This window comes from Nelusetta ayraudi, unplaced genomic scaffold (genome assembly GCF_046127955.1).
Source record: "Nelusetta ayraudi isolate G7.1 ecotype Tasmania unplaced genomic scaffold, CSIRO-AGI_Nayr_v1 ptg000002l, whole genome shotgun sequence".
Classification (NCBI taxonomy): Eukaryota; Metazoa; Chordata; class Actinopteri; order Tetraodontiformes; family Monacanthidae; genus Nelusetta; species Nelusetta ayraudi.
Window position 1 is genome coordinate 2,320,616 of NW_027466052.1, and position 20,182 is coordinate 2,340,797.

The 20,182-nt window shown below is 41.5% G+C and overlaps 3 protein-coding genes and 4 non-coding genes across 8 annotated transcripts; 6 read left to right on the top strand and 1 right to left on the bottom strand.

Annotated features, from left to right (window-relative positions):
- Nucleotides 1–4,698: 4,698 nt before the first annotated feature.
- Nucleotides 4,699–7,295, top strand: rpl12 (ribosomal protein L12). Of its 2 annotated transcripts, none has more exons than XM_076046133.1 (6): nucleotides 4,699–4,857; nucleotides 5,916–5,989; nucleotides 6,451–6,549; nucleotides 6,629–6,710; nucleotides 6,814–6,900; nucleotides 7,139–7,295. In XM_076046133.1, the coding sequence occupies exons 1-6, from the start codon at nucleotides 4,821–4,823 to the stop codon at nucleotides 7,255–7,257; spliced, it is 498 nt and encodes a 165-aa protein (XP_075902248.1). In that variant the 5' UTR covers nucleotides 4,699–4,820; the 3' UTR covers nucleotides 7,258–7,295. The 2 variants fall into 2 exon arrangements, with proteins under 2 accessions (XP_075902248.1, XP_075902175.1); XM_076046060.1 differs by having other exon boundaries at nucleotides 4,833–4,974.
- On the top strand, nucleotides 6,021–6,148 carry LOC142887933 (small nucleolar RNA SNORA65). The gene has a single exon (XR_012926626.1). It is a non-coding gene; the product is annotated as a small nucleolar RNA SNORA65 (small nucleolar RNA).
- Nucleotides 6,933–7,058, top strand: LOC142887939 (small nucleolar RNA SNORA65). Its single transcript, XR_012926628.1, has one exon. It is a non-coding gene; the product is annotated as a small nucleolar RNA SNORA65 (small nucleolar RNA).
- Nucleotides 7,296–14,034: 6,739 nt separating the features above from the next.
- LOC142901629 (large ribosomal subunit protein uL11-like) lies at nucleotides 14,035–15,501 on the top strand. The gene is made up of 5 exons (XM_076046246.1): nucleotides 14,035–14,185; nucleotides 14,648–14,746; nucleotides 14,826–14,907; nucleotides 15,011–15,097; nucleotides 15,345–15,501. Exons 1-5 carry the CDS (start codon nucleotides 14,075–14,077, stop codon nucleotides 15,461–15,463), a joined length of 498 nt encoding a protein of 165 aa, XP_075902361.1. The 5' UTR covers nucleotides 14,035–14,074; the 3' UTR covers nucleotides 15,464–15,501.
- LOC142887927 (small nucleolar RNA SNORA65) lies at nucleotides 14,217–14,344 on the top strand. The gene has a single exon (XR_012926625.1). It is a non-coding gene; the product is annotated as a small nucleolar RNA SNORA65 (small nucleolar RNA).
- Nucleotides 15,130–15,255, top strand: LOC142887943 (small nucleolar RNA SNORA65). The gene has a single exon (XR_012926630.1). It is a non-coding gene; the product is annotated as a small nucleolar RNA SNORA65 (small nucleolar RNA).
- Nucleotides 15,502–15,912: 411 nt separating the features above from the next.
- Nucleotides 15,913–18,215, bottom strand: pole3 (polymerase (DNA directed), epsilon 3 (p17 subunit)). The gene is made up of 4 exons (XM_076046361.1): nucleotides 17,804–18,215; nucleotides 16,987–17,072; nucleotides 16,756–16,874; nucleotides 15,913–16,620 (listed from the first exon to the last, which is right to left on the bottom strand). The coding sequence occupies exons 1-4, from the start codon at nucleotides 17,867–17,869 to the stop codon at nucleotides 16,436–16,438; spliced, it is 456 nt and encodes a 151-aa protein (XP_075902476.1). The 5' UTR covers nucleotides 17,870–18,215; the 3' UTR covers nucleotides 15,913–16,435.
- Between the last annotated feature and the right edge of the window lie 1,967 nt (nucleotides 18,216–20,182).

Below are 20,182 nucleotides of genomic sequence, written 5' to 3' on the forward strand. Positions count from 1 at the left end.
AAAAAAAATCAAAAGAAAGAGGTCAGAAAAGTGGAGTGGAAACAGTGGAGGAGGAGGAGAATCCAATCATTTCCCTGGAGTTCAACAAATGAGCTGTCCAACTGTGTGTGTGTGTGTGTGTGTGTGTGTGTGTGTGTGTGTGTGTGTGTGTGCGCGCATGTAAACATTTGCAGGATGGTTTTGCTTTAGGCTCTCAGTTTGTTTATGCAGAAATAACAGCAGCACTCAGTGTTGTTGCCCTCACAACACAACACAACACAACACAACACACACACACGCACGCACATTTGTCTTGGTGCACGTTTGTCAGTACAGGTTCTTTGTCATGCTTGTTGGCTTTGAACAATCGAAGCACTGCTATGTATTCAGGTCTCAGAACATGATGAAAACGTGGCCCTAACAAATTTATAATTATCAATGGACATGAAATGCAAAAAGTATTGAAATTCACGCTCAAACATTTAATCTGATGTGGGACCTGCCAAATTGTCCCAATATGTTAACTTTATGTTGGTCAATGTTAAAGTTGCTCCCACTGGAGACACAAATTCAAGATGCAAACACATACTAATACACACACACACACACACACACACACACACACACACACGTACGTACGCACACTGAACACATCACAAGACAGTGGATATGTAATGACATCACTCTCTGGCAGCTCTGTTGTGGGGATGAAACTGGACTCCAGCGTGTCTCATGTTGGTGCAACGTGAGGTCACTGAGCTTCCAGAAATAAAAGCAGGGGATTTAGGAGAAATATGAGAATTTCAGCGTTTAGAAAATAAAAATAGAGCAAAGCATTGGCCTGAAACTACTTCAAAAAAACCTTCATGTTGCCTTTTTCCTCCCTAAAATATAGCAGCAGACTAAAGCTATAAAAACAAACAAACAAAACCAAAACACTCAGGTTTGGATAGAAAATGAAAAAGACATTACTTCTATATATAGCAAGCACTGACTTCAAGAAGGAGATATTAAATATGACAAGAAATCACTCTTGCAAAATACTATTGTGATTTGCACAGATGAAGCTGCCTCTTGGCAGCAGGAGCAGTGAATTTGTGAGCGCTGGCATATTTTCATGATGCATATTAAACAGCTCACCAGCGATGATCTCTGCCGCTCACCCACTTACTCCCTCTTGTGTTCTCTTTCTATTTCTGTGTCAGCGGCTCAGGGTCAGGCAGCACTTCGAGATGCAAACGCCACTACCACGCTGCCCTCGCTGGCCAAGTCGGGTGATGGCGGCGGCCAGCAGTCGCTGCGGGCTGCTGTCACTCCAGTATCGTCTGGCGGCGCTTCTGGCCCGTTTCCTTCCTCCGTGCCGCTCGTTTGTCCACTCAGCACCCACACGCAGCTCTTTGGCCTCACTTCATGAAGCAGTTCCGAAAATAACTTTACAAGAGCATTTTTTTTTTTTTTAAAAGAAAAAGAAAAAACAACCTTGCAATCATGCGCATCATGTGACCAGGCTGCTCTTCATCTCACTGGTCTCAAAATTAACAAAATTGCTGGAATTTGAACAGCAGCAACGCTGATCTCCAGAAAAAATTTTGTTGTCTTTTTTATGTTTTCTGACTCTGATTGTTTGATGACCACGCTGCCAAGCTTGTGGAATTTGTTTTCAGTACAGCTTGGTACTGGTTCCAGCATTTAGACACAATATATTCATACATGCAGACAGAAACACATTCAGACAAACTCAAAGGCCATGCATAACCCCCCTCAATGTTGAGCGTTCAGGATGTTGATTGCGATTGGGATAAAACTCTTTTTGAAGCAGGTTGTTTTGGAGGCAATTTTGTTGACACTGCTGCTGTCTTTGTCCCATTACTCTGGTGCTGCTCAGCAGCTTTAATCTCCTTCTGGACTAATGTGTTTCACACTGCTGTCTGAAGTCTTTGCTGTTTATTGCTATTACTATTATTTATTTATTTTTTACTGTGTTGGCACTCTCGTCTCTTTCGTTAATATACTTTTTGTAAACATAAACAGTCTATTTGTATTGTGTGGAATTGATTTTCACCGTATTTTAATTGTCATAATCAGATGTTTTGTCATTTAAAACAAAGATTTTTAATAGGATTAATAGGATATTTACTTACAGTTGCAGTTACCCAATTTAACAAAACACAATCCTTTTGTTTGAGGATGATATAAAATGGCACCAGAGAGTCTTTTAGCCTTGTAGAAAGGGAGTTAAAACCTGTGATGGAAGCAGCTGATTCTGTTGACATATCTGTCTCTTAGGACGAGATATTTCACTTTCTGCTTGTTGGGAATATATATGGGTATATATACTGTACAAACATGTATAGACCTCTTGATGACATTGGTCCACTTTACATTAGTTCATTCTGATATTTTGTTAGCTTGTTTTCTTTTTGTTTGTGTTTATTGCAAAGTTTTCCATTGGTTAGAAATGTGAAATGGCGGCCAGAAGGACACTCACGTTAATCGCCGCGCTTCCTCCCAAGAGTACCCAAATGCAGACAAAATGGCGGACACGGGCACCGCCATTACTCCAATCCCTTAACTCAACACCGGAACTAAACGCCGGAAGTTAGTTGATCTTTTTTTTTTTATATATTTTTTTAATAATTGCGCAAAACAGTACAAACAAAAACAAAAAAAGTATTTTTACGGATTGCACGATAACAAATAATTGTAGAAGGCAGATAGATTCAGGGTCTTGATAGCTTTTATGTTACTATTATTTTCAAATAGTTTTACTGTACTGTTAGACATCGTTCTCAAATTTAAGAAAAAGGGTTTTAATACATTTTTTAAAAGAAAGGATAAAATCAGGTTCAATATAAGAGAAAATCAAATTACAGACATCTACTCAGCGAAGTTAAGTTAAAAGTAATTTAAAAGTAAATTTGTAGGCTACTATAAAACTCAGAATTTAGTTCAAAGCTCACAATCACTAAGTTATAACAGAAAATTAATAAAATGGGACTTTACACAACCAAATAAACAGAGCACTTTCTGATTAGGCTGCAGTTGCAACATGCACACACGGTCAAAACAGATGTCATACTTACTTTCACATTAGCATATGGTTACTATTCATTTATGTCAACAGCAAAAATAAAGGCACTGTAAATCCTTGGTATTGTGAAGTGTATCAGGAATGGGAAGCAATGTGAATATAAGGACCTGATCAAAGCCTTCAGTGACTGGAGTCACAAGAAATGTCCTACTGAAAAACCTCAAAGACCAAGGAAATAATATAGATTTCTTGTAGATCCAAGCCCCCCCTTCAGCCAGAGTACCAGTGGGGAAGACCTCAAGGTGGTGCCAAGACATAAAGATCTAAGTGTACCGCTGGATAATAATTTGAAGAGGTACCTAAACAGAGACACTCCATAAATAAGGGCAGAGCTGCCTCTTTTTCTTAAGGAAGCCAAGATCTCTTGACATCTGTAGAAAAATGCTGAAAATGTTTTGTTTGTGGTGGCATGTGTGTTGTTTTATGCTGCAGTCTGCTGGAGAGGGAAGGACAATTGTTTTAGGTTTCTGATGTGTTAATCTGCCTCTGCAACAAATTCAAGCACTGCACAGACACAGCTCATATACATAATGTTTTTTTAAAAAAAAAAAACATACAGAAAAGCAGCTTGGCAAAATGACTTCAGTCCTGCCGGTTGATTTTTTCATCCACCAGGGATCTCCAGGGACAAGCATTATGAGTAAAACAATGGCCCAGACATCACTGCAACAGAACAGGTAATTCCTGCTTCTGGAGAGGTCTGCATTATCCCATTTAGTAATTATATGCATGAAATGATTCTATTTAACCATTATCAGTTTTCTGTTCATTCTATTTTGTTACTAAAATGTAATAAAAAAAAAACAATGTCATGTCATACTGGAGATAATTATTTGACTAGAAGTTCTCACAATGCCTTTATTGAGATAATCAACAAAAAAAAAATCACCAGAAACAAACAAAAAATAGGTGGCCAGGCTTCCGTTGGCCGTTGTGGTGGTGGGTGGCTGTGGTGAGGAGGCTTAAAAGCTGCCACGAGCCAATGTTATTTCCGCATTCAGTCTTGTCATTCCTTCTTGCAGAAAGACTTCAATAAATATCTGAAACACAGAAAACGAAATTCTGAGTTTTATAGTTTTTACTTTTAAATTACTTTTAACTTAACTTCGCAGAGTAGATGTCTATAATTTGATTTTCTCTTATATTGAACCTGATTTTACCCTTTCTTTTAAAAGATGTATTAAAATCCTTTTTCTTAAATTTCAGAACAATGTCCAACCGTATATTAAAACTATTTGAAAATAATAGTAACATAAAAGCTATCAAGACCCTGAATCTATCTGCCTTCTACAATTATTTTTATCGTGAAAACTGTAAAAATACTTTTATGTATGCAACCCCCTGGCGATAGTTTTTGTTGCTATTGTTTTGTTTGTTTGTTTGTTTGTTTGTTTTTGTTTGTACTGTTTTGCGCAATTATCAAAAAATACATTAAAAAAAAATATCAACTAACTTCCGGCGTTGAGTTACGGTGTTGAGTTACGGGATTGGAGTAATGGCGGCGCCCGTGTCCGCAATTTTGTCTGCATTTGGGTGCCTCTCCCTCCTCCTGCCAACAGAAACACGTGACCTTAGAACGGTTTCCGAAACTCTCGCGATATTTGACGTTTATAAAAGCATTCGCGGTCGCTTTCTTCGGCCTTTCTTTCGCCCCTTTAGCGGTGAAGGTGCAACAGTAATCGGTCGTCCCGGCACCGGGTTCATCCGACACCCTCACCAACCACGCTGAGCTGAGCTCCACAGCGGCAACATGCCTCCCAAATTCGACCCCAACGAGGTTAAAGTTGGTATGTCTTGATCTTGACGTGGCTAACAATAGCGGTACTTTGTTCACAGCCAACATGGAGGCTGTCTGTGTCGAATGGCGCCGCGCCTGGCGGCCCGGCGACGGCGTAAAGACAACGGTAATAATGGGGCGCAATCGGCGACGAAGACGAGGGGAAAAAATAATGCTTTGGATTTATATGTCTGACTGGATGAGTTCGTCAGATTACGTACTGTTTTGGCAGGGTGCTGGCTCTGGTGGCCCACGTGGTTGGGTGAGCTAGCCGGCTAACAGCAGCTAGCTCATCCATCGGGATTTTGAATACTATGTTTTAATTCTGTTTTGTAGTGTTCTGTAAACATGGCTAGGCCTGTCACGTGTGTTTTATTTCTCCCACTCAAGTAGGTGATACTGAATTCAACGACGTAGGGCTTGAATAGAAGTGTACATGTGTGTTTATTGAATGGGTGCACCAAGTTCACAGAACATTGCAATTCACCATCTGGAAAACTCTACTAGTATAGTGGTATTCAAGGGAATGACGTTCACATTACTTTGCATTTGTCAAACTCTCGGTCATAGTTGCTTAACTTCGACCAACTACTGCAATTAAGTAACTGGTAACGGAATGGTGAACTCTTGATATTGAAGGAATTTGCCCAACAGACGGGATATAGAAGCATTAACCTGTTGTATATCAGTTTAAGAGCACACGGTCCAGCCTGGACAGGGAGTAGTGCAATTCCAGGCCAGCTGGGGGTGCTGTGTCAACGTGTTGGCACAATTTCTGCAGTTAAGCCTCTGGTGGGGATGTGAAGGATGGGTATAAAAAAAAAAAGCTACGAAATGAAAACTGTCGTGATGATTGAAGTTGGTCACATTGTCTAAACATTTTAAATGCTAGTCTTTGCCAGAACAATGTTAAACCTCTCACCATGAAACTGTTCAAGATCCTTTGGAGCTCCTGGGGTGAAATGTGTTTTTGAATCGGAATGACAAAGAATGCCTTTCATCGTAGGTTGTAAGTAGGAGACAAAGAGCACATGACCCTCTTAAAAGATGTTCTCGCTTGTCCTACAGTGTACATGAGGTGCACAGGAGGAGAGGTTGGCGCCACCTCCGCATTGGCCCCCAAGATCGGACCCCTTGGTCTGGTGAGTATGAGAACTGGTCCCTGCGCAGCCTCCCGCCACTACACCTGTCTGTTTAAGTGATTGAGTGTAATCCAGTGGAGGCTTAGAGGAAACCCGGCTTTAGGAAACAGGGCGGCCCAGACACGTGGGCATCTCTGTGCCGTAAAGTCTGGAACACAACCTACAGCAGAGACTCGTACAATTTGTCTTCATGATGCTACGACTCTTGAACAAGTGCCCTAGCTGAGGCATGGATTAGGCCAGGTGTCAGAGACACGACGGCATTGTAGGTTGTTGGAAGTTCAAAAAAAAAAAACTTTGTAGTGTAAGCTGAATTTTTATCTTTGCCTTTGTATTAAAATAAGGCATAAAATGTGGGAATGTCAACATAAACTTGAACGTTGTCAGATGCTCATGGTGTCATCAAGCCTCGGCTTTCTGTTTGAACCTGAGCTCACCCAAACATCCGTTTCTCTCTCCAGTCTCCCAAGAAAGTTGGTGACGACATCGCCAAGGCCACTGGCGACTGGAAGGGCCTGAGGATCACCGTGAAGCTGACAATCCAGAACAGACAGGCAGCTGTACGCGTCCAAGCGCCTCACGTGGTTTTGACTTCAGGTCTGATCCGAGATGGATGTTGACTCGATGCTGTGATTTCAGATTGAGGTTGTTCCCTCTGCGTCGGCGCTGATCATCAAAGCCCTGAAGGAGCCTCCTCGTGACAGGAAGAAGGTCAAGAACAGTAAGTGGCGTCGAGTGCAAACACTGATTTTGTCCTCTAAATGACGAGGCTGGCAAAGTGGAGCAAAAGTGCCTGAACTTTTCTTTTCATTTCAATGTTCCAGTCAAGCACAGCGGCAGCGTGACCTTTGATGAGATTGTGAACATCGCTCGCGCCATGAGGGCTCGCTCCATTGCCAGGGAGCTTTCAGGTGAGAAGTTTGTGGGATGACGAGCACAGCCTCCCGCCACTACGCCCGTCTGAGTGTGACAGAGTGTAATCCAGTGGAGGCTCAGAGGAAACCCGGCTTTAGGAAACAGGGCGGCCCTTACACGTGGGCATCTCTGTGCCGTAAAGTCTGGAACACTGTTTAATTCAGAGTAATAACAGCTAATTGTGTTCAAAATGTTCCTGAGCTGAGTTGAGCCTGGTTCTTTTGTCTCCTTCAGGAACCATCAAGGAGATCCTGGGAACTGCCCAGTCTGTTGGCTGCATGATCGATGGACGGCCCCCTCATGATGTCATTGATGACATCAACAGTGGCAAAGTGGAGTGTCCTTCTGAGTGAACAAATCTGAATAAATAAAGATGTTCACAAATACAAAAGCTGGTGTTGAGCTTGAGTGATTTGTTTTTTTTGTTTCTGAAAGTGTCTTGTGTATAGCAGGACATCTATAAAAGGAACCTCCTGAGATTTATAGACTCCTAAAGATCTCCGGTGAAATGTCTCCGCTGATTATGATAATGGAGCTCTCAGGCTTTCCAATGATACCTCCCTTGTCAAGTATTACTGTATCGATTTTGAAATAATCCACCTGAAAAATGAGAAATACAGTAATGTGAATGACAAAGTTGCCTACTTTGAAGTCGCCCCAAAGGGTCAAAAAATTTGAAATAATCCAGATATAATGATCCGCTGAATTTTATATGTTGAACAGTGTTGGAATAAACACAGCCAGCTAGTGGTCAAATAGCGGAATTTCTTTTTAAGGTGGAATCGAAACCTAAGAAATCACCGCGGCGAATGTGGTGCCAACTTCAGCGTCGTCACGGACGAAACCAACGCAGCCCACGGGAAAGCCATCGGCAACCTACTGCAGTGCGAGGCGGAATTATTTGAACGGTGTGAGGATCTTGAGAACAGGCACGGAAGGCAAAATCTAAGGTTGTATCAGGTACCTGAAGGAAGCGAGGGGAGAGGTATGATCGCCTTCATCAAAAAGTTACTGCCGACGGTGCTGACTAGTTTGCCGTTAACCGAAGCCGACATCAAGATTGACCGGGCGCATAGAGCACTCGTGCCAAAACCGAAAGAAAACGACCCGCCTCGCTCCATCGTGATTAAATTCGCGGACTACACAGTGAAGGAACAGATCTTGCAGCATGCCTGGAGACAGCGCGCAGTGAAGATGGGTGAGAAGCAGATCTACTTTGATAACGACTACTCGCCGGAGCTACAGAAGAAACGCGCTCAGGTCAGATACGTTGTGAAGCAGCTCAAGGAGAAAAACGTGAAAGCAAAGTGCATGTACCCAGCCCGACTGAGGATGATGGTGGGATCGGAGGAAAACACTTTCCATACGGTGAGGGACGCAGCGCAGGTGCTTAAGGACCTCAACATCCAGGTCCGAGTCGACGAAAGGGATAAAGTAGAACGTGTGCTGGCCAGCCACAGATGGGAGAGACGGGCTACCAACCGAGGGGGACGGAATGTCAGCATGTTTACAGAGGACGACTGCAGGTCTTTCTTCCCTTGAAAAGACTGGGAATACTGGGTTAAAAGAAAAAAGAAAAAAAATAAGTAATTTTTTTTCATGTTAATTAGATTAATGAGCATCCGCCAATAAGTTACTGGTATGTGGTTAAAGTTCAATGGTCTTATAACCTCCAATTATAATGGTGTTGTTGGGCTATATATATATATATATATGTGTGTGTGTGTGTGTGTGTGTGTGTATATATATACATATATATATATATACATATATATATATATATATATATATATATATATATATATATATATATATATATATATATATATACATATATATATATATATGTATATATATATATATATATATATATATATATATATATATATATATGTGTGTGTGTGTGTGTGTGTATATATAAAGCAAGAAAATTGGAAAAAGTAATTGAATTGGATAATATTTTACAGAAAGTCAAGAAATATAATGTTCAAAAAAATAGCAGTGTTGACATCTTTCTTTACAAACTCAACGAAGTACTGTATAAACTAAGAAATGCTTGAAGATTCAACTTTCCTGAGAATAACAAACTAATATTCAGTGGCATCACCACGGTTTCTGATGACTGCTTCAAATCTGTGGTACATGGAGTCGACCAACTTCTGGCACCGGTCAACAGGTATAGCAGTGCCGAGTTCAATTAGTGAGGTCATTGATTTTGTGAAAAAAAAAACAGGTGTTAAACATGTGGCCCTTATTTAAGGCTCAAGGTAACTGACTTTGCATATGCTGGCTGTGCATTTGTCCTTGAAAAACAGAGAAAATGGGTCGTTCAAGACACTGTTCTGAAGAAGAGCGTTCTTTGATTAAGGAATTAATAAAAGAGGGGGAAACCTATAAAGAAGTGCAGAAAATCATAGGCTGTTAGGCTAAAATGATATCAAACACTTTAAAATGGCAGCCAAAACCAGAAAGACGAGGAAGAAAAAGAAAAACGACTGTTCGAATGGATCGGAGAATAACCAAAAGGGCAAAGGCTCAGCCAATGATCAGCTCCAGGAGGATCAAAGAAGATCTAACATTGCCTGTGAGTGCTGTGACAATCAGACGACATCTATGTGAAGCCAAGCTACCAGCAAGAAGCCCCCGCAAAGTCCCATTGTTAAAATAAAAAAAAGACGTGCTGAAGCGGTTACAACGCATTGACTGGCCCAAAAAGAAATGGCGTAATATTTTGTGGACTGATGAGAGTAAGACGGTTCTTTTTGGATCCAAGGGCCACAGACAGTTTGTCAGACGTCCTGCAAACACTGAATTCAAGCCACAGTACACAGTGAAGACAGTGAAGCATGGTGGTGCGAGCATCATGGTATGATGGTCCTATTCATTGCATACCAGGGATCATGGATCAGTTTGAGTACATCAGAATACTGCAAGTTGCAGTATGCTGAAGAGGAAATGCCCTTCAAATGGGTGTTTCAACAAGACAACGACCCCAAACACACCAGTGAGCGAGCAAAATCCTGGTTCCAGACAAACAGAATTGAAGTAATGGAGTGGCCAGCACAATCCCCTGCACCTTAATCCCATCCAAAATGTATGTGGGCTGACATAAAAAAGAAAATGCTGTTCATGAGGCAAAACCAAGAAATGCAGAGGAATTGTGGGACGTGGTACAATTGTCCTGGGCTGCAATACCTGTTGACCGGTGCCAGAAGTTGGTCGACTCCATGTACCACAGATTTGAAGCAGTCATCAGAAACCGTGGTGATGCCACTGAATATTAGTTTGTTATTCTCAGGAAAGTTGAATCTTCAAGCATTTCTTAGTTTATACAGTACTTCGTTGAGTTTGTAAAGAAAGATGTCAACACTGCTATTTTTTTGAACATTATATTTCTTGACTTTCTGTAAAATATTATCAAATTCAATTAATTTTTTACAATTTTCTTGCTTTGAAATAGAATGTGCAGTGTCCTCAATGCATTTGTGTTCATTAAATACAATTTATTTGAGGAAATCTGAAGTTTACTCACCTTTTTAAACCTTTTTAAACACATTTTTAAACATACTGCTATTATTATGAACACAACTGTATATACATATATATGTATATATATATATATATATGTATATACATACAGTATACACATGTCCGTGTGTGTATATTATGACTTATACATATCTGTATTTATTTTAAAAATAAAATAAAATACTGATGTAAGTTTATATTTCTCTTTTTTCTATTTTTATTTATTTACAATTTGCTGAGTACAGATTGTACCAATTGCATAGTATTTGGTCGTTTTGGTAAGTGGCATCGGCTGCAACTGACTCATGAGTGATTTGCACGCAGCCACTGTAAGGCCGGATCAGTTAACCCGACGGAGAGGGTCTGCCGCACGAGGTGACTTTATCCCAGAGGGCTTCCGCCACCCTCTGCCCAGTTCTACACGGGGACTGGCCGCCTTTGGAGTTAGGCCAGTTGAGGACTTGGTAGCCAGTTTGTTGTGTTTGATTTCTGATGTTCCTTTTTTTGAAAATGTACATAGTTTCTGTTCTGTTTTATGTTACAACCTTGACAACTCATAGGGTTTTTACAACAAGTGATGGTGCACTTGACAGGTTTAAGTTGACTACAGAGCACCACGACAGTAAGGATTAAAGTAAGTGGAATATGGACGGTCTGAATGTAGTAAGCTATAATATAAAGGGTCTGGGAAATCCAATTAAAAGGAAGAATATACTTAACCAACTTAAAGCTCTACAATGTTCAGCTGCAATGTTACAGGAGACGCATCTCTCTGAAGCAGAACATCTAAAATTAAAGAGAGACTGGGTGGAACAAATATACAGTGCATCTCATGGAGGGGGGAGGAAAAGGGGTGTTGCCATCCTATTTAGAAGGAATGTGTTCTTCAGTTGTGAAAAAGTATTAAAAGACAAGGAAGGTCGATATATCATGGTGATAGGTACGATTGGAGATATAACCCATAACGTTGTCGGATCATAGTCCCATTATGTTGAAAATAAACCTAGGTCAAGAAAAGCAATTCAGATACTGGAGACTTAATGTCTCAATATTGAATGACCCCCTTATCCAACAAGAACTCCGTGGCCGGTTTAAAGAATAAATTGATATAAATGACAATGGAGATGTTACTCCATTTTATGGGATGGTTCCAAAGCTGTTGTAAGGGTACATATCATTCAAATTACTTCGAGAATTAAAAAACAAAGGGAAGCCAGGAGACTTGAATTAGAGACTGAAATTATCAGGCTTGAGAAAGAACACAAAATATCAAGAAACGGGAGTACATTTGAATTATTAAAACAGGAGAGACAAAAACTAGATGATTTACTCACATATAAAGCAGAGGGAATGCTGAGATTTACGAAACGGAAATATTATGAAATGGGGAATAAAGCAAGCAGGTTACTGGCTTTTCAGTTACGGAAAGCTCAATCTAACCGTGTGGTACCTAAAATTAAACACCCAGACACAAATAGATTTACCTCCCAACCAAAAGAAGTAGCTGAGGCTTTTGCTGCATTTTATAAAAAAATTATATGAAGGTCAAGAATTAACAGGGAAGGAGAAAAAAAATCACAAAACTCCTAGACTCGATCCAATTGAATAGATTATTACAGGATGAGGCCGAGTTGCTGTCTTCCCCCATAACAACACAGGAAATAATAGATAGTATTAGTAAACTAAAGAATGGTAAATCCCCGGGTGTCGATGGATACCCTGGGGACTATTATAAAATCAAATGCAAAAAGTATTGAAATTCACACTCAAACATTTAATCTGATGTGGGACCTGCCAAACTGTCCCAATATGTTAACTTTATGTTGGTCAATGTTAAAGTTGCTCCCACTGGAGACACAAATTCAAGATGCAAACACATACTAATACACAAACACACACACACACACGTACGTACGCACACTGAACACATCACAAGACAGTGGATATGTAATGACATCACTCTCTGGCAGCATGAAACTGGACTCCAGCATGTCTCATGTTGGTGCAACGTGAGGTCACTGAGCTTCCAGAAATAAAAGCAGGGGATTTAGGAGAAATATGAGAATTTCAGCGTTTAGAAAATAAAAATAGAGCAAAGCATTGGACTGAAACTACTTCAAAAAAACCTTCATGTTGCCTTTTTCCTCCCTAAAATATAGCAGCAGACTAAAGCTATAAAAAAAAACAAAAAAACAAACAAAACCAAAACACTCAGGTTTGGATAGAAAATGAAAAAGACATTACTTCTATATATAGCAAGCACTGACTTCAAGAAGGAGATATTAAATATGACAAGAAATCACTCTTGCAAAATACTATTGTGATTTGCACAGATGAAGCTGCCTCTTGGCAGCAGGAGCAGTGAATTTGTGAGCGCTGGCATATTTTCATGATGCATATTAAACAGCTCACCAGCGATGATCTCTGCCGCTCACCCACTTACTCCCTCTTGTGTTCTCTTTCTATTTCTGTGTCAGCGGCTCAGGGTCAGGCAGCACTTCGAGATGCAAACGCCACTACCACGCTGCCCTCGCAGGCCAAGTCGGGTGATGGCGGCGGCCAGCAGTCGCTGCGGGCTGCTGTCACTCCAGTATCGTCTGGCGGCGCTTCTGGCCCGTTTCCTTCCTCCGTGCCGCTCGTTTGTCCACTCAGCACCCACACGCAGCTCTTTGGCCTCACTTCATGAAGCAGTTCCGAAAATAACTTTACAAGAGCATTTTTTTTTTTAAAAAAAAAAAGAAAAAGAAAAAAAAACCTTGCAATCATGCGCATCATGTGACCAGGCTGCTCTTCATCTCACTGGTATCAAAATTAACAAAATTGCTGGAATTTGAACAGCAGCAACGCTGATCTCCAGAAAAAATTTTGTTGTCTTTTTTATGTTTTCTGACTCTGATTGTTTGATGACCACGCTGCCAAGCTTGTGGAATTTGTTTTCAGTACAGCTTGGTACTGGTTCCAGCATTTAGACACAATATATTCATACTTGCAGACAGAAACACATTCAGACAAACTCAAAGGCCATGCATAACCCCCCTCAATGTTGAGCGTTCAGGATGTTGATTGCAATTGGGATAAAACTGTTTTTGAAGCAGGTTGTTTTGGAGGCAATTTTGTTGACACTGCTGCTGTCTTTGTCCCATTACTCTGGTGCTGCTCAGCAGCTTTAATCTCATTCTGGACTAATGTGTTTCACACTGCTGTCTGAAGTCTTTGCTGTTTATTGCTATTACTATTATTTATTTATTTTTTACTGTGTTGGCACTCTCGCCTCTTTCGTTAATATACTTTTTGTAAACATAAATGGTGTATTTGCATTGTGTGAATATAAGTGTACATATGTGTGTATTGAATGGGTGCACCAAGTTCACAGAACATTGCAATTCACCATCTGGAAAGCCCTACTAGTATAGTGGTATTCAAGGGAATGACGTTCACATTATTTTGTTTGTCAAAGCAACGGTTTTTACTCTCAGTCATAGTTGCCTAACTTCGACCAACTACTGCAATTAAGTAACTGTTAACGGAATGGTGAACTCTTGATATTGAAAGAGTTTGCCCAACAGACGGGATTTAGAAGCATTAATCGGAATGACAAAGAATGCCTTTCATCGTAGGTTGTAAGTAGGAGACAAAGAGCACATGACCCTCTTAAAAGATGTTCTCGCTTGTCCTACAGTGTACATGAGGTGCACAGGAGGAGAGGTTGGCGCCACCTCCGCGTTGGCCCCCAAGATCGGACCCCTTGGTCTGGTGAGTATGAGAACTGGTCCCTGCGCAGCCTCCCGCCACTACACCTGTCTGTTTAAGTGATTGAGTGTAATCCAGTGGAGGCTCAGAGGAAACCCGGCTTTAGGAAACAGGGCGGCCCAGACACGTGGGCATCTCTGTGCCGTAAAGTCTGGAACAAAACCTACAGCAGAGACTCGTACAATTTGTCTTCATGATGCTACGACTCTTGAACAAGTGCCCTAGCTAAGGCATGGATTAGGCCAGGTGTCAGAGACACGATGGCACTGTAGGTTGTTGGAAGTTATAAAAAAAAAAAACTTTGTAGTGTAAGCTGAATTTTTATCTTTGCCTTTGTATTAAAATAAGGCATAAAATGTGGGAATGTCAACATAAACTTGAACGTTGTCAGATGCTCATGGTGTCATCAAGCCTCGGCTTTCTGTTTGAACCTGAGCTCACCCAAACATCCGTTTCTCTCTCCAGTCTCCCAAGAAAGTTGGTGACGACATCGCCAAGGCCACTGGCGACTGGAAGGGCCTGAGGATCACCGTGAAGCTGACAATCCAGAACAGACAGGCAGCTGTACGCGTCCAAGCGCCTCACGTGGTTTTGACTTCAGGTCTGATCCGAGATGGATGTTGACTCGATGCTGTGATTTCAGATTGAGGTTGTTCCCTCTGCGTCGGCGCTGATCATCAAAGCCCTGAAGGAGCCTCCTCGTGACAGGAAGAAGGTCAAGAACAGTAAGTGGCGTCGAGTGCAAACACTGATTTTGTCCTCTAAATGACGAGGCTGGCAAAGTGGAGCAAAAGTGCCTGAACTTTTCTTTTCATTTCAATGTTCCAGTCAAGCACAGCGGCAGCGTGACCTTTGATGAGATTGTGAACATCGCTCGCGCCATGAGGGCTCGCTCCATTGCCAGGGAGCTTTCAGGTGAGAAGTTTGTGGGATGACGAGCACAGCCTCCCGCCACTACGCCCGTCTGAGTGTGACAGAGTGTAATCCAGTGGAGGCTCAGAGGAAACCCGGCTTTAGGAAACAGGGCGGCCCTTACACGTGGGCATCTCTGTGCCGTAAAGTCTGGAACACTGTTTAATTCAGAGTAATAACAGCTAATTGTGTTCAAAATGTGGAAAATGTTCCTGAGCTGAGTTAAGCCTGGTTCTTTTGTCTCCTTCAGGAACCATCAAGGAGATCCTGGGAACTGCCCAGTCTGTTGGCTGCATGATCGATGGACGGCCCCCTCATGATGTCATTGATGACATCAACAGTGGCAAAGTGGAGTGTCCTTCCGAGTGAACAAATGTAAATTAATAAAGATGTTCACGAATACAAAAGCTGGTGTTGCACTTGAGTGATTTGTATTTTTGTTTCTGAAAGTGTCTTGTGTATAGCAGGACATCTATAAAAGTAACTTCCTGAGATTTATAGACTCCTAAAGATCTTTTAAAGAGTAAAGGCTTGGGAAAACTTGCATCCATCACCTTGGTAGGGAAGCTTCACATAACTGGCTGTCCCTGTGAATCTCTTTCTAGCAAGTAGAAGGCAGGCGAGTCTATTCTGGACAGTTTTACCTAATAGAAAATGGCTCTGATCTGTGATATTTTGAAATAGTTGAAGTGAAGGATGACATGCAGATGTGCCTTGAAATGACACTGAAAAGGCAAACGGAACAGTAGTCAGGATTCAAACTTGACTTTCAGGGACCCAAATACATCTGACTGGTTTGAAAATAGTTCGCAACTCAATACTTTTTGATCTTTTAATACAAAAAATTGCAAAAGAAATGTGAAGCACTATTTTTACAAAAATACAGACAGTTAAAAATGCTCTTTCCTCTTCTTGCTCTGATTCCAGTAACTGTTTCTTTACAGTAATCCACAGTGTTCCAATTTTCTGACGAGTCAAATTCCTACACACTAAAATTGGATTCAAAAAGTTTTCTGACTCCATGTTGTGATCTGAGGACCATTCACTTTGCAATAAAAAAAAAAAAATCATTCAATCAATCAAAGTTGCATAATGGCAGGTTGGTTTTCATCAAAATGTTTTCAACAAGATGTGCCATTCACTAGAAAACTTTATTTACTAAACTGTATTTATTCACGAGAGATTTATGGTAAAATCCTGTTGAGCAAATTTCATTGTGCTTCTCTTGTGGTCAAGATGCAAAAACATGGCAGCTCATCCAGAATGTCCCCTCAACGCTCAGCAGCTGGCTGTAAACAGTGATGGAGCCTCTGATGGAACAGAGTCCCTGTGAACGTGTCATCAGTTCTCCACCTCATCCTCTTCCACGTCGTTCTCAGCCTCTGGCTCCTCCTCCATGCGCTCCTCCTCCTCCTCCTCTTCCTCCTCTCTGCTCTTATCGTTCTCAGCGCTGCCAATTTTTTTCTCTTTATCTTTGCGTTTCTGCTCGGATACCTCCTTCTTCCCTTTTTGGCCCTTCTTGTACACTGCCAAGTAATACAAAACCACATTTACTTAAGCAATATTTCCATTCAGATTTAAGGAAGTCTACATTTTAGCTAAACAAGTTTAGTTTTGAAATTCATGTTAATGTATCCAATAGGGTTAAATAATCTACTGACCATCCAAAGCTTCTTTCAGAGGCTCCAGGAATTGTTCAAACTCCATCTCTTCCATTGCTGCCAAGACATCTCCAGCGTTCAGAGTTTTCCTTTTGGCTTTCATTGCAAAGTTATTTGCACTGCAGTGGGAAAAAAATAAGTTTTTTTTAAGAGTGGTCAAATTGAGTGGCTGACTCAGATAACGATTTGCCATTTATTTTTTGTTTTGTGAATCAAGGTCTTAATTCTTACCAGGAAGTTGCATACAGCACAAACACACTAGCGGCCTGGGAGATGGCTCTGCGGGCTTCCTTTGACACATTCACCCCGTCTGGGAGCTGTCAGGAAAACAAACGGTGTTAGTACCTCTGTAGCCTTTTTGTTTCGGCAACAGTGGGCTGACGAAGGTGAAGGAGGGCTTAATGACACTTATAGTGAAGTAACATGTTTTGGCTTGCTGTTTCTGTACGTTACATTCCATGTAAGCACAAAACAATTGCCTGGGTTTTGGTTTTGAAATGGCCGCGATTGCTGTAGTGTTTGGTTAGTTCATACGTAAACTTTGCTTAACCAAAACCGGTCAAATATATATATTTTTTAAACAGCTTTAAATTCCTTGGTCAAAACTATTTAATGGCGTTCCATCTCAGTAAGTTCTTCCAAATGTTCCCACTGTGCAGAATAATGGCCTTGTGCTACTACAGATGCGTGGCTTACTTCTGACAATGTGTTTTAAGGAATGAACAACTATTCGGTTCCTCCCCCCCGTTTAAACTTAGTCTAAACTTTAATAAGTAAATAAAACATCTTCCAAAGCGTCGTCGCGACAACCTTATCTCGCGATACTTTGGCGCAATAACCTTAGCCCCTTCAATAGCTCGTAGTAAGTATGTAGACCAATTAAAGAAACAGATAATACCAAGTTAAAAATCTGGTGAAACACACATAATTGTGCGCCATTATGTTTTATTCTATGTTAGTTAGAAAAATCGGAAATTCTATCTACCATTGTACAATACAGTATTTTTTAAGGATTTTCCAGCCCCCGTTATTCACTTTCAGTACTCACCGCCTCTTTAATAATGCGAGTGATAACCGCATTGGGCAAGTTCAGGTCTTCCGGTCTCTCTGCCATCGTCAACCGCCGCTCACCGACTCCCGACCGCGGGGTAAACGCTTCGGAGCACCCGCGAACGCCTGGAGGAGCACGGGGTGGTGCTAGTCCGCTGTTAGCGTCGGCTTTGCACCGCGGGAGCAGCTAGCCGAGGTTTCCCGCTGCCGGCACGAGATGTTGCGCTACAAGACTTTCTATTGGGTCTAATCGATGTAGTTGTGCGCCGGTCGATAAGCGACCGAATCTTCCAGAAGCGTGGTCGCGTTACGTTTCCCCCCCACAAGAACTATTTGTTTTGGGACGTTTCCCGCGATGAGTCCAAGCACGAGCCCTCCTCTGTCAACTTTCAACTCTGACCCCAGACGCCGACGTGACGTCACGGTAACTTAGCGTGAACCAATATATGGCGGTGCGCCGCCTGTTTTCCAGTGGCCACTCGAGGTACTGCAGCAAAAACAACAACAACAACAACAACAAAAATCCCATTGGGCCCTGAATGCATTTTCCTATCGACCACAATATAAAAAGAAATGCCTCTAAACCAGTCGTGGAGTATTCATCTGTATTGTCTGCTGTGTCTCGGCTTGTTTCTCGGCCTGATGTATCATGGGAGTTACAGTGGCATGGTTTAAAGTGTGCATGCTCTATACACCCTCTAACTCTTGAAGTCAAAAACTTTTTAGCGTATGCGCTGGGAGAGCATCTACCTTGAAATGAATGGGCCACTATATTGGAGTCAGGGGGGCCTGTTGTGGCTGCATTGTAACTGGGCACCAACTCAGCGTAGGTGGAGTCGTCATGGCAAGTTGGGCCCAAAGTCCTCTGACTGTAGTTATGCCCTCCATGTTCCCAGACTCACATGTTCTACTTTTTTGGTTTTTGATTATTTTTTGACGATAAGCTTCAGTAAAGCCCAGAGTTCATTGGTAATTACGTTGACTCATATCAAAACAATTGTCTCTGTCGTGTCTGCGGACAATGAGAGAAGAATGGAATATGACAGAATAATAAATTAGTGCATGCGCATTTGTCTGGAGTGTGATGAATATCCAAATTAGGTGGACGTCCATCTTGGCTGCACTTTGATCACAGACCAGGGCAAAGGAGGTCAGGGTCTGCTGGCGGAACAGGTATGCCGGTAGTGTCCAAGGTAGATGGCCTCATAACATATGTGGGAGGAGAAGCTGCCTACACAGTGAAGCACTCTTTGGAGAGCTCCGAGCTGCTGATAAAGGCAGATTTCTACAGCCTGCAGTCTGTGGGCAGTGCTCCAGGATCCAGTTCTCCTCGATCTGTCCAGTTTTTCACTTCTCACCCTTATCTTTCCCCCAACGGCAAATTCTGAGTGATTGTGGCACTTGCAACCGTTTACATTAACTGAGTTCCAGACAGCCTGCTGCATTGAAATTGTAAATAATTTAAACAACAGATGGAACAAAAATAAGTAAAACCTCAACACTTGCATGAATAAATATTGTCTACTGTATTTTGGTATCACAATATAATATTTTTGTGGGATGTGTGTGATGACACTAATTTAGAAGAACTACACATCTTCATTCAATATATTGTTATTTAATCTTGAAATCTGATGTTGTATGAGTGAGGGCATGGGGAGAAAAGCATGCAAATGCAAAACATTATGAGAATATAGTCAATTCAAAGATTGCAAGAAAGAATTCAACCTTCAACATTAGGAAGGAAAGACTGATGATTGCAGCAGTGAAAACTTTTGGGACAACAGTTGACAAACATCAATGGAGAAGAAGACGAGATCTCTTGAGGTTTGTCGTAAATCAAACGCTTCTGTAATAAACACTGCCATTTTAGAAGCAGAACGTGTTCACTCCCAGGAGTGTGAACGTATAGTGCATTATTTACCTCTGTATTTCTTAATTTATGTAGTTCCTTTTCACCCTCCCTCTCCCCCACACTCCTCCACTGATCAAAGCAGGTGACTTGGCCCTCCAGAGGCGGGGTCTGCGCCAGGTTTCTTCCCTCTAGAAAGTTTTTCCTGCTGCTGTGGCTTCATGCTGCTATTTTTCTCTTTAACTATACAAAGCGATAAAATGTCTTTATTGTTTATCATTTGCCAGAATCCATTAAAAAAAGCAGAGGGGAATTCTGACTTCAGGTCAGTTGCAAACTTGCAAAATCTTACTTTTGAGCTCCAATGGAATTCGGGATAACACAACAAAATGTCCTGTGCAGGCAAATTCAGATTGGCTTTTCTTCATTTTTCTGACGCTCCACCTGCTAAGAAGCACAACGGGCTTTCACCAATGTTTTTTGTCTCTTCTTTCATATATACATACTTTAGGCAGCCCGCAGCAT

What these genes read in the sequence shown, in the direction of transcription:
- rpl12 (XM_076046060.1), top strand. Translation starts at nt 4,932, where the DNA reads ATGGCGCCGCGCCTGGCGGCCCGGCGACGGCGTAAAGACAACG. An exon ending in AGATCGGACCCCTTGGTCTG is followed by an intron (nt 5,990 to 6,450) that starts GTGAGTATGAGA and finishes TTCTCTCTCCAG; the next exon opens with TCTCCCAAGAAAGTTGGTGA. An exon ending in CATTGCCAGGGAGCTTTCAG is followed by an intron (nt 6,901 to 7,138) that starts GTGAGAAGTTTG and finishes TGTCTCCTTCAG; the next exon opens with GAACCATCAAGGAGATCCTG.
- LOC142901629 (XM_076046246.1), top strand. Translation starts at nt 14,075, where the DNA reads ATGACCCTCTTAAAAGATGTTCTCGCTTGTCCTACAGTGTACATGAGG. An exon ending in TCCAGAACAGACAGGCAGCT is followed by an intron (nt 14,747 to 14,825) that starts GTACGCGTCCAA and finishes CTGTGATTTCAG; the next exon opens with ATTGAGGTTGTTCCCTCTGC. An exon ending in CAGGAAGAAGGTCAAGAACA is followed by an intron (nt 14,908 to 15,010) that starts GTAAGTGGCGTC and finishes TCAATGTTCCAG; the next exon opens with TCAAGCACAGCGGCAGCGTG.
- pole3 (XM_076046361.1), bottom strand. Translation starts at nt 17,869, where the DNA reads ATGGCAGAGAGACCGGAAGACCTGAACTTGCCCAATGCGGTTATCACT. An exon ending in CTCGCATTATTAAAGAGGCG is followed by an intron (nt 17,073 to 17,803) that starts GTGAGTACTGAA and finishes TTTTCCTGACAG; the next exon opens with CTCCCAGACGGGGTGAATGT. An exon ending in GTGCTGTATGCAACTTCCTG is followed by an intron (nt 16,875 to 16,986) that starts GTAAGAATTAAG and finishes TTCCCACTGCAG; the next exon opens with TGCAAATAACTTTGCAATGA.